Source organism: Microtus oregoni, unplaced genomic scaffold (assembly GCF_018167655.1).
Source record: "Microtus oregoni isolate MIOR12 unplaced genomic scaffold, Mior012 000014F_ref0000157, whole genome shotgun sequence".
Lineage (NCBI taxonomy): Eukaryota > Metazoa > Chordata > Mammalia > Rodentia > Cricetidae > Microtus > Microtus oregoni.
In genome coordinates, this window is record NW_024543073.1 from 37659218 (window position 1) to 37671638 (window position 12421).

The 12421-nt window shown below is 37.4% G+C and overlaps 1 protein-coding gene across 2 annotated transcripts in view; it reads right to left on the bottom strand.

Annotated features, from left to right (window-relative positions):
- Positions 1–12421, bottom strand: part of Ttc37 (tetratricopeptide repeat domain 37) — a 98507-nt gene that overhangs the window by 1364 nt on the left and 84722 nt on the right. For both annotated transcript variants that reach the window (XM_041663389.1, XM_041663388.1), the window contains 3 exons: positions 7869–8021; positions 3327–3457; positions 1446–1569 (listed from right to left, as the gene is read on the bottom strand). In XM_041663389.1, the coding sequence (XP_041519323.1) occupies positions 1446–1569; positions 3327–3457; positions 7869–8021 (408 nt within the window). The remainder of the gene's footprint in view (positions 1–1445; positions 1570–3326; positions 3458–7868; positions 8022–12421) is intronic.

The window sequence follows — 12421 nt, forward strand, 5'->3', positions numbered from 1 at the left end:
CTCTGTATATCTGGTAAATGACTTTTATATTTATCGTGATCACAGGTCACAGAAAAATACTACCTTTTTGACACTTTCCTTAACATTTTACCCTTCTCTTCCACTTAAGAAAGCTCATAAAACTACACTGATTAATAGATATGTATGTGAGAATAACTTTTAATCTAAACTTGTCATCCATGGTTAATATGCAGTCATAATATTTAAATGGCTATGAGAAGGTTTATTCTAGAGCCAAATATGAGTGACGATGCCCAGTTACTCAGATTTAGGTTACCTTAAATTCCATGTCCCAACATGGCTAACAATTTCATGCTATTTTTACAGTAACAGACCAAAGAAAGTCATAAATAAAGACACTTTTAAAATCCATTGATGGAAGTATAAATACAGAGTGGGTGAATTTGTATATAGATGTATAAATTCTATTTACTATTATACATATCGGGTGGGTGAATATGGACACGTATGTGGATATATAAATTCTATTTACTGTTATACATATGGGGTGGGGGAATATGGATACGTATGTAGATGTATAAATTCTATTTACTATTATACATATGGGGTGGGGGAATATGGATACGTATGTAGATGTATAAATTCTATTTACTGTTATACATATGGGGTGGGGGAATATGGATACATATGTAGATGTATAAATTCTATTTACTATTATATATACAGGATGGGGGAATGTGGACACGTATGTAGATGTATAAATTCTATTTACTGTTATACATACAGGATGGGGGAATGTGCATAGGTATGTGGATGTCCTCCCGCAGTGGGCTGCAGGATCTAAGCCAGGCCTTCACAACAGGAGTGATTACTTGATATGAAATTCTTTAGAAAATAGCTCACAACTGGTCTTGATAGAGGAGTTTTAAACCAATGTTCTCCACTCTCAGTGGCAATGCTGAAGCAGGCATGGGCAGCCTGTTTATACTGGGTTTCATGGTCTGAGTTGATGAGGATGACTGACCAGGTCTCTTCCCTAAGGAACAGGTTCCACTGAGATACAAACTCGAATCACTGGATTCAGAGTCCAGAGCATTAACCATTACACCACGGAAGCTGGTAGACAGTAATTTGGACTTTGGATTCTAAATGGTTACTCAAAGAAAACTTAGTATGGCTTCCTGTTGAATCTACACTTAACTATTTTTAAGTAAAGCATTAATACCATGGCTTTTCATGCCAAAGAATCTTAGTTTTTCACTATTATAATGTCAAGGTAAGAATTCTATAACAAATGTATGTAAAACACTAACCACACATTAAACCTTCAAACCAAGTAAATAACTATTTCTCTACTCTCCGCAATGCAACATTAATCGTAGTATTTTGGCCAAAGAAATTTATATTCATCTGTTAAAATTTCACTAATAATAGGGTAAGTTTGAAAAGATAACTCTAGTATTTTAATGAAGTTAACAGCTTACATCAATGAGCTCCTGGTCATTTTTCGCATAGAGGTGTCTTAAGAGGTACCAACGTGCCGTTGATACAATTGAGTTGGGATAGCCAGACTGGTACACTACTCTCTCCAAGAGTCGCCGCGTCTCTCTAGAAGAAAGACATTTACAATTATTTCAAAGTCTTTAAGTTATTATGATGGATTTTATATACTAATCTCATACATACATTACCTTTCTCATTCATTTGAAAATCTTATCTGATTACTTTATTATTTTATTCTGATAAGAAAAGTAATAGTTATTATTTATTAAATGTTTACTATGCACAAAGCACTAATAGACTTAGTCATACTTAATATTCATAAACTTATTGCTGTTATTCTTACTGCAGACATGCAAACTGAAGCTAACTTGACATACAATGGAGAGAAGATTCTAAATTACATGAGCATTTCTGGGTGTTTACCCTGTAATCGTTTTTGACAGTTACAGAAAAATCAGCCAGGCATGATGGTGAAGGCGGAATGCTCACAAGATCCAAGGTAGCTTGGGCTATGCAGTAAGACCCTATCTCAAAATTCCAGAAAATTCATGGGAGAAAAATAATTCTTACAGAAGTAACCAACTAACTAACCAACCAAACAACTAAACAACTAGTAACACAGCCATGCTACGTTGGAACAACAAATATTTATTATCTGATAACAGGCCACAAGTGTAAAATCAAGTTTTTAGCATCTTCAAGGAGATGTACAATATGTGAATTCAACTCATAATTAAAATGATTTACAGTTATGTTCTGACTTCTTTCTCTCCTAACTTACTAACATTTATGACCCTCAAAACTCCTTAGTGGTAGAAATAACATAAAACAACTCATTTTAGAAGTGCTAAATAGAAGGATCATATAAATAGCAATTAGTTTGAGTGGGACTAAGGAAGTCCCACACTTGGTTACATCACAATCACAGCTTCCTCCGAGACTGTATACTCAGGGGCGAATAGTGAAAATGACAACAATGATAAGAAGTCTAGACAAATGAGAACAGCAGTGCACCAGCTCATTAGGTGAAACTGTACGCATGCAAATACACAAAGAGCCCAGCTCCCTGCCAGGGGAAAATTACAAATAATGCCAGAATTCCTGAATAGCGGCAGGATCTTAATCCATCCTTCCGTCTTATTTTGTGAGGGTTGGCTTTTTGAGGGGGGCATATTTATATATATATATATATATTGAGCTCTATTTCTATAATACCTAATCTGTATCCAGTGTCAGTAGTTTATCCCTAAATCATTATTTCATTTAGAATTGACTTATTAGAACCATGTTACTTTTAAAATTTTTAAATACTTTCCACCCGCACATATGACTTGTAAGTAATGTTCTTCATGTTTGTGACCCCAACCTCTAATAATATTATCAAAACTTTTGTTTTTAATTTGAATAGCCTTTGACTTTTCCAGACACAAAAACATTGTTCATAAATAGCCTTGGTTTTCAACATTTGCTAATTTTTCCAGTTTGTTAAATTAGCAAAACTTCTATTAATATAACCTTCAGCCAGGGTCACTCTGATTTTTGTCTGCCTCTAGAACCGATACTACACTGCTGGCTCACCCTAAAATAGAAGAGAATAAAAAACCCCAAGGGCATCTTCACATGACATGCTGCCATGCCAAACTTCTCATATTTATATCTATGCATCATTTTTTGTTAAACAAACATGAAATGTTTTCTTCCTCACTGCAATACAAAATGAAATCTTCCTGGAGTAATGAGACATGAATATTCCAAAGCTTACTTTACTAGTTTATCTCATTATAAATCCTCCCTTGATCATTTCCTAGGAGGTTTACAGTGAAGTAGGGGTTCCAAGCTAATAAAAAATAGATTTCTTATACCTTGCTCCCATCTTACGGTTGAACTGTAACAAAGCTTGCAAGAAGACAGCCAGCGGAGAGAAGCAAACTTTCAAGGCCTCACTTGTGGCTTCTTGAAGCAAGGACGACCAGTGATCACCAGAAACATTAGCCTAGAAAGTGCAGAATAAACATTAACTCTCACTAAGGATTCCTGTCTTGTCTATCATCATACAAATACTAAGGAACAAAATTGTAATTACTAAAAATGATCTGGGATCAAAAATGATCTGGGATCTGTCCCTGCCCTTAAGAAGTGACAAAACAGTGTACACTAAGATAAGGGAAGAGCTCAAAAAGAAAACATTATTTAATAACACGAAAGCATTGTTAAAAGAAAAATATACATTATGGATGACAACTCTATTCGCAAGTAATCTTTTCTTTAGTCTATCGAATTCAACATGACCAAACTTTTAACAACGGTGTGGTGGTTTGAACAGAAATGCCCGCTATAGGCTCCTAGCTTTGAATGCTTGGTCACTGGGGGGTGGTACCATTAGGAGGTATAACCCTGTTGGAGGAAGTGTGTCACTGAGGTAGGCTTTGAGATTTTAAATGCCCAAGTAGCTTCAGTGTCTCTTGCTCTGCCTGCTCCCTGCAGATCAAGATGTAGAACTCTCAGCTACCTCTCCAGGACCACATCTGCCTGCACACTGCCATGCTTCCCACCATGATGACAATGGATGAAACCTTTGAAACTGTAAGCCAGCTCCAATTAAACACTTTCCTTTATAAGAGTTGCCATGGTCATAGTGTCTCTTTGCAGCAGCAGAACAATGACTAAGACAGAGGTAAATGTAATATGTTGCTTTTTAAAAATCATCTGAGAAGAAAATATGAAATTTAATAAAGTCATAATATAAACACACAAAGTAGATGAGGGAAGAATTAAACCAAAGTTATTAATACTGAAAACAAAGTAGTGCCATTGCATGGGAGGAAAATGCATGTATATTCCTTCAGTTATGAACAGGTTTTAGAAAAATACTGATTCAATAGTAGCATAAACTTGCTAAGAAACAGTAAGGGAAATTAAGCAGTAACAAAACTAGATAAGAAGAAAAATTACTGTTTTCCCTGGGGCTGGGGCTGTAACTCCATGGTAGTGTGTTTGACTATGAGACATGAAGCTCTGGGGTTCATGCCCAGCACTGCATAAATGAGACAAGCATGCCTGTTATCTAGCAGGTGGATTTTATGCAGGGAGCTTAAAGGTAGAAAGTAATTCTCATAAGACTCCACCTCAAAAACAGTCTCAGCAAAATCCCTGCTCCCCTGGCTCTTAGAATTTTTCTGCCTGACCTTCTAAAATAATCCCGATCCTTAGATGTGGATTTTAGATGAAGCAACACTACAGGGGTGGAAGGTGGGGCACACAAAAGATTAAAAGGAAGAGAAGGGAGGAATTATACAATCATAACTTCCAAAAATAAAAGTACTAAAAAGGAAAACAAAACACAAAATCTTTACATTGTCCTAAGATTTCCTAATTACTAGTATCCATAATATGCATTTTAAAAGTCAAAATAGTTTATTTCACATTTTCATATAACCATATAAAAACAAATACATATAGTAAGTATAACAATCTACAGATTCAATGCAATCCCCATCAAAACCCCAACACAATTCTTCACAGGCCTCAAAAGAACAATACTCAACTTCATATAGAAAAACAAAAAAACCCAGGATAGACAAAACAATCCTATACAATAAAGGAATTTGTGGAGGCATCACCATCCCTGACATCAAGCTCTATTATAGAGCTACAGTAATGAAAACAGCCTGGTATTGGCATAAAAACCAATGGAATTGAATCAAAGATCCAGATATTAATCCATACACCTATGAACACCTGATTTTTTGACAAAGAAGCTAAAATTATACAATGAAAACAAGAAAGCATCTTCAACAAATGGTGCTGGCATAACTAGATGTCAACATATAAAAGAATATAAATAGATCCCCACGCGCAAAACTCAAGTCCAAATGGATCAAAGACCTCAAAATAATTCCACCCACACTGAACCTGATAGAAGAGAAAATGGGAAGTAGCCTTGAATGCATGGGCACAGGAGACCACTTTCTAAATATAACACCAGTAGCAAGGGCACTTAGAGAAACAATTAATAATGAAACCTCCTGAAACTGAAAAGCTTCTGCAAAGCAAAGGACACAGTCAGTAAGACAAAACAGCAGCCTACTGAATGGGAGAAAATATTCACCAACCCTACATCAGTCAGAGGACTGGGCTCCAAAATATATAAAGAATTCAAGAAACTAGATACTAAAATACCAAATGATCCAATTAAAAACTGGGGTACAAATCGAAACAGAATTCTCAAGAGAAGAATCTCAAATGACCGAAAGACACTTAAGGAATTGCTCAACATCCTTAACAATCAGGGAAATGCAAATCAAATGACTCTGAGATACCGTCTTACTGAAAAGTTTCTCAACCAAAGCAATAATATGAATCAGATCAAATCAAACAAAACTAGAAAAGCCCAGGTTTAATGGATACAATCGCACATGGATGGCTTTCCAGCCCTCCAGAGAGGAGACAGGAGAGGAAGACCAGAAAACCAAGTGTTTGTTCTCTGAAGGGCAGTTTAAATACCCTGTGGGAGTGGTCTTGGGCATCTCTGGGGAGGGGTCATCGTTTGGAAGGCTTTCTTGGGGGTGGAGTCTGGACTGAGGCCACTCTTGGGGAGGGAGTATGGAGTGGAGCCTCCATCCGAACATTCCAGAGTCTTTGGGTATGTAGATGCCAGGAGCTGGAGTCATGCTTCCACCCAAACACTCACACCAGTCAGAATGGCTAAGACCAAAACCACCAATGGTAGCTTATGCTGGTGGGAGTGCAAACTTATACAGCCACTTTGGAAATAAGTATGGCTCTTTCTCAGAAAATTGGGAATAAGTCTTCGTCAAGACTCAGCAATACCACTCTTTGGCATATACTCAAAAGGTGTTCAATCATATTACAAAGACATTTGTTCAACTATGTTCATAGCAGCATTATTTTTAATAGCCAGAATCTGGAAACAATCTAGATGCCCCTCAATGGAAGAATGGATAAAGAAAGTGTGGCGCATCTACACATTAGAATACTACTCAGAGTTAAAAATCAATGGCATCTTGAAATTTGCATGCACATGGATGGAACTAGAAAAAACAATCCTCAGTAAGGTAACCCGACCCGGAAAAAAGAAGGCTGTATGTACTGACTCATAAGTGGATATTAAATGTAAAGCAAAGGATAACTAGCTTATAGTTCATGAACCCAGAGAAGCTAGGTAACACAGAGAACCTTAACATAATCATACATGGATCTCCCTGGGAAGGGGAAATAGACAAGATCTCCTCAGAATATTGGTAATATGGGGATGGAATGAAAAGGGAGGGTGGAAAGGGGGGAGGAGAAAGAGGAAGAAGGAGAAGAACATGAGGGAACAGGATGATCTAGATGGGGGAAGGACAAAGAGGGAGAACCAGGAAAGAGATATCTTAGTTGATGGAGTCATTATGGGGCTACCAAGAAACCTGGCACTAAGGAAATTCCTAGGAATCCACAAGGATGACCCCACCTAAGACCCTAAGCAATAGTGGAGAGGGTGTCTGAAGTGGCCTTCCCTTGCAATCAGTTTGATGACTACCTTAATTGTCATCACAGAATCTTCATCTAGCAACTGATGGAAGCAGGTGCAGAGATCTACAACAGAGCACTGGGCTGAGCTCCCAAAGTCCAGTTGAAGAGAGGGAGAAATGATCATATGAGAAAAGGGGTCAAGACCTTGATGGGGATACCCACTGAAACAGATGACCTGAGCTAATGGGAGCTCAATGACTCTAGACTGACAGTGGGGGAACCAGCATAGGACCAAACTAGGCTCTCTGAATGTGGGTGACAGTTGTATGCTTGGGGGGGCCAACGGCAGTGCAGCCATGATTTACCCCTGATGTTTGAACTGTCCTTTGGAGCCCATTCTCTTTGGAGGCACACTTTGCTCAGTCTAAATATAATAGGGAGGGCCTTGGGCCTGCGTAATGGGTGGGGGATGGGGAGGGAGGAGAAACTAGGATTAATATTTAAAATTTCAATTAAGTAATGAAAAAAAGAAAATAGGATATCAAGTGATAGAAGTCTCTAGAAATACCTTGAGGAATATCAAATTGAATTAAGAAAAGAAAAAGTTAAATGTTGGCATCTTTGTCACAATAAGTAACAGACTTTGAATTATTAAGTTACCAAGAATACACCTGTTATAACTCAATTTGTAAAATTACATTCTTAGATTGTCTCTAAACAATTAAGAAATTCTCTTGTAGTCTGTGGGAGGCTATTGCTCTACATTCCTCTGGAGGTCAAGGTACAAAGTCCACAAGAGACCACCACAAAAGATAATGACGCACTGGAAAAATGGCACAGAGTATCGCTATGTGAAAGGTTCCGTATTCACGAAGGAAAAGAGTTTTGAAGAAATCAAGTTTTCATGATCACAACAGTAACACACTCACCATGCACACATCCAATGCAAGCAGTGCCAGCTTCAACAGACTCGAGAGCTTCCCACTCCAGCTGCCCTGTTGGGATGCCACTTGTAGACTCTTTCTGTAGCACATCTCTGCAGCACCCATCATTCCTTGGGACTGATACACCTGTGCCAGCCACTAAGGGACAGAAAGCAAGAAAGATGCAAACATTTGAGTTCTGTACAGAGTCTGGTTCCTCACTTCCAACAAATTCACTCAACTCTAATGAATTTAATTTTTAATTCAATTATTGGTATGTTCTGTGTCCCCCAAAAGAAAGAGGGTAATCACATTGTTTATTCTGCCAGCAACAGTTTCCTGGCCATATCATGCTGAAGTCTAAAGCGTCTCCCACGATGCCAAATCAAGAATATTAAATTACAATGCAAAAATTGAATAAACTATATAATCAAAAGCAAGTTTGTGCAGCTATTCAACAATGTAGCCTTTAAGCCAGAAAAGGCAAAATATGAAGTTGATACTGTAACAGCATTCCTTCCACATAAGCAAGTCTACATGTGCAAATCCAAAACAACACAGAATTCACGGGGAAAGGCTGACAGAGACCAATAGTAGACAAGTTCAGAGTGACATGTGATTTTAACATGCCCTATTTCAACAAGCATATTAAGAAACAGAAGACATAAAAATTCAGTAAGGAGACAAAAGTTACAAACAATTACAAGTGTTGTTTACATTACCTTCTTAAAAAAATACTGTCAACAACTGCAGAACACATTTTACAACTCTACATGAAAATTTTACCATATTTGACTTTATTCTGGATTAAAAAACAAATCTGAAACCAGACATATTGGCTTGTGATATAATCCAAACACTCTGAGAGTCAAGGCAGGTGGATCACAAGTTCCAGGACTCCCAGACTACTAACTATTGAGTCCTTGTCCCAAAAATTATCACAGAAAGTACATTTCAAAAGCATAGTCAGTGACTTGACACTATAAAATTATGTTCTAAATAAATAGAATAATGCTTGAAATCATTAATAGAAAAGTACCTAGAATCATCTCATATTATAAATTTTTCAAGATACTTCATATAAAAAGCAAGATAAAGAAATCCCGATGACAATTAAAGAGCATTTCGAAACAAACGACAATAGAAACGCTACACTAGAATGCAAATTAGATGGTGCTGCCGGAGCAGCAGGCAAAGCACTCCTGATGCAAGTAAAGACCAGAGTTCAGATCCTGAGAGTCCACAGAAGGAGTCAGGTGGGAACCGTAGCTACTTGTAATCCCAAGGTCCAAGAAATGAGACAAAAATACTCAGGCGTGCCAGAGGAGCCAAGATGGTGAGCTCTGGATTCAATGAGAGACACTGAGTCTCTGAGAAAGACACCCAATACTAATCTCAGGCTCTACATTCATGCACACACACATGTGCATCTACACACACATATAAAACTACTACACATACAAACACACCTGAAAAAAATGAAAGAAAAATACATATTACAATAATAAAATCTGCCTCAAGAAGCTATGGCAGAAAATAGAAACTAAAATGAAACAAGCAGCAAAGAAATAGCAAAAAGAAGAAATTAGTTTTTAGAAAATAAAGAACAAAGAAATAAGAACATAGATAAAATATTTAGCAAAGACCTCACAGGAATAATTACAGGCTAATTTCTCTTATGACTCCAAAGTCAAAAGTTCTACACCTGAGAACTGGAGATGGCTCAGCAGTTAAGAGCACTTGCTGCTCTTGCAGAGGACCTGGTTTCAATTCCTAGCACTCACACAGCAGCCTCTGGACTGGGGCTCCAATGCCCTCTTCTGGCCTTAGCAGTGCCAGGTACACATAAACCAAGTAAAACACCCATATATAGAAACAGTTCTTAAAAATCCTAAACATGATATTTGCAAAATGGCATCATCATTACATTACATTAATATATCACGGTCAAGTGGGACTTAAAAGATTTCTTATTTTTCCTTTCCTGTGTGTATGTGTATTACATGCATGTGTTAATGGGGTGTGTACACACAGAAACCCGAAATTGATGCTGTATGCATGCATGTGGTCATGGGGTGGGTATACACATAGGAACCTGAGATTGATGTCAAGTGTCCCCTTTCATCACCCTCTACCTTCTCTGCTGAGCCAGGGCCTTTCACTGAACGTGGAGTGCAATGAATGTGTGTGCTGAGGATCCTAGCTGAGTTCTCATGCTCGCACAGAAGCACTGCACCTACTGATCCATCTCCCCAGATCAAGGTTCATTCACAGTAAGGAAAATAACAAACGAAAACCAAAACAAAACTCCCACCAAATTCAAAATCTGCTAAATTCAACCATCAATATTAAAAGCTGGCATAAAAATAGCATCAAGAGAATGCTAATAGGAGCCACAGCTGTAATTGTTATATACAATGCAGTCACATTCATAAAATTTGATGAATTACAGTGATTCATTATAAATGCTTTATATATCTCATTAATCTCATTTAAAAACCAATTTAAAATGTACAAAATGGTGCTTCAAATAACTGAAAGGTCAACAGCATTTGAGGAGCTGTTCAGCATCATCAGTCATCAGGTAAATGAAAGTTAAACCACGAAAAGATAGTATTACATGTCTAAGATAGAGAAGTACAATCAGCAACACCATTTCATATGAGATGCTCATTTGGGTGCAAACTGGTACACACATATGTAAGACACCTAGGACACTAATAGTTCCACTATACACAATAATACAAAATAGCAACAAATGAGATGAATAAACATTCTAGCCACATGAAGCAAAATGAATCTCCCATATATAATATTTAGTGAATATAGACAGATACAAATGAGGATTCCATTTATATGAAGTTCAAAACCAGGCAAAGTTACACAGAAATATGGGAGTCAGAATTACAGCTTCTCTTTTCTGGGAATTTGGGAGAGGAAATGAACTTAAAAGGCACCAGGGAGATGGGGACTTATATAGATGGTGGTCACACAGGCATACACACATGTGACTGGGACCTACTATTCCATGTGAACAGATGAGAAAATACATGTGCACACATGTGCACACTTTTTTAAGACTTTGTTACACCATTTCACCTTCGATTTCCCATTTTAATTCAACAAGGTTCCCTAACTTACCTTAGGACTTAAGTGTCTAGATCTCAAATAAAAACTTCTATAAGAGGGGGGAAGAAACATCTTTATTCAAGAATTAGAGACTTAGCCTGCATACTCCAAAATATTTTATGACATTATTAATTTTCTTATTTATAGCTTATAAAAAGCTTGATATAAAGAAAGATAAGAATGAAGACTGTGCCATAGTGAAATGAATGTTTAGGCAAGCTATATTCAAATTTTATCTTTTTAACACCTTCCTGGACAATGGAAGAACAATCTGAATTCAAACAACATGTGCTTCTCTGTATTTTATTAAGAAAAATTAAAGGTACAGTGACTACTATGTACTTTTTATAAAGGTCATCAATATGAATGAAAAGAGCAGATAAGCTGCTAATGAAAATTTCTAGCTCTAAAATAGCCATTTTAATTTTAGATTATCACAGAATTGTCATTAAAATTTTAGATATTCATAAAGTAGCTGGAGAAAACACACTCCTTTTAAAGGCTGAATTAACACACATGCATACACATAACACTCAAAATTGTGATACATGTTGTGGTAGTTTGTATATAATTGCCCCCATAAACTCTATCAGGAGATATAACTTTGCAGCTATTGATAAGGTCCTGTTAGAGAAAGTGTGTCAATGTGGGTAGCCTTTAAGGTCTCATATATGCTCAAATCACGCCCAGTGTCCGAGTTCACCTCCTGTTGCCTGCCAATAAAGATGTAGGACTCCCAGCTCCACAACCACAGCTCCCTGCACACCAACATGCTCTCTTCCATGACAATGGCGGAAACCTCTGAAGCTGTAAGCCACCCAATTAAATGCTTTCTTTATAAGAGTTGCTATGGTCATGGTTTCTCTTCCAAGCAACAGACACCTTAACTAAAGCATGTAATGGTTAATCTTAACTGCCAATTTGCAATTTCAAATTACTATATAAATAAACCTCGGGTATTTCTGCCAGGGAGTATCTAGACTGGGTTAATTGATATGGGTATACCCAATCTAGAGTCTTAGTCAGGGTTTCTACTACTGTGATGGAACATCATAACCAAAAAGCAAGCTGGGGAGAAAAGGGTTTATTTGGTTTACACTTCCACACCACTGTTCATCACCCAAGGAAGTCAGGATAGGAATTCAAATAGGGCAGGAATGTGGAGGTAGGGGTTGATGCAGAGGCTCTCAACCAAACAACCACATCCCATTTCCTGGCCCCTTAAAGGCTCCTGACCATTATAATGAGAAATGCATTTACTCCACCTCTAAATGTTCCCCACAGCCTTTCAGTCTCAACTGAGACTCAAGACAATCTCTTAATTGTAAGGCACTGTAAAATCACAAAGCAGATTACAGTCTTCCAATATATAATCCACAGCATGTACATTCCTATTCTGAAAAGAAGGATGGGTATAGAGGGAAAATACT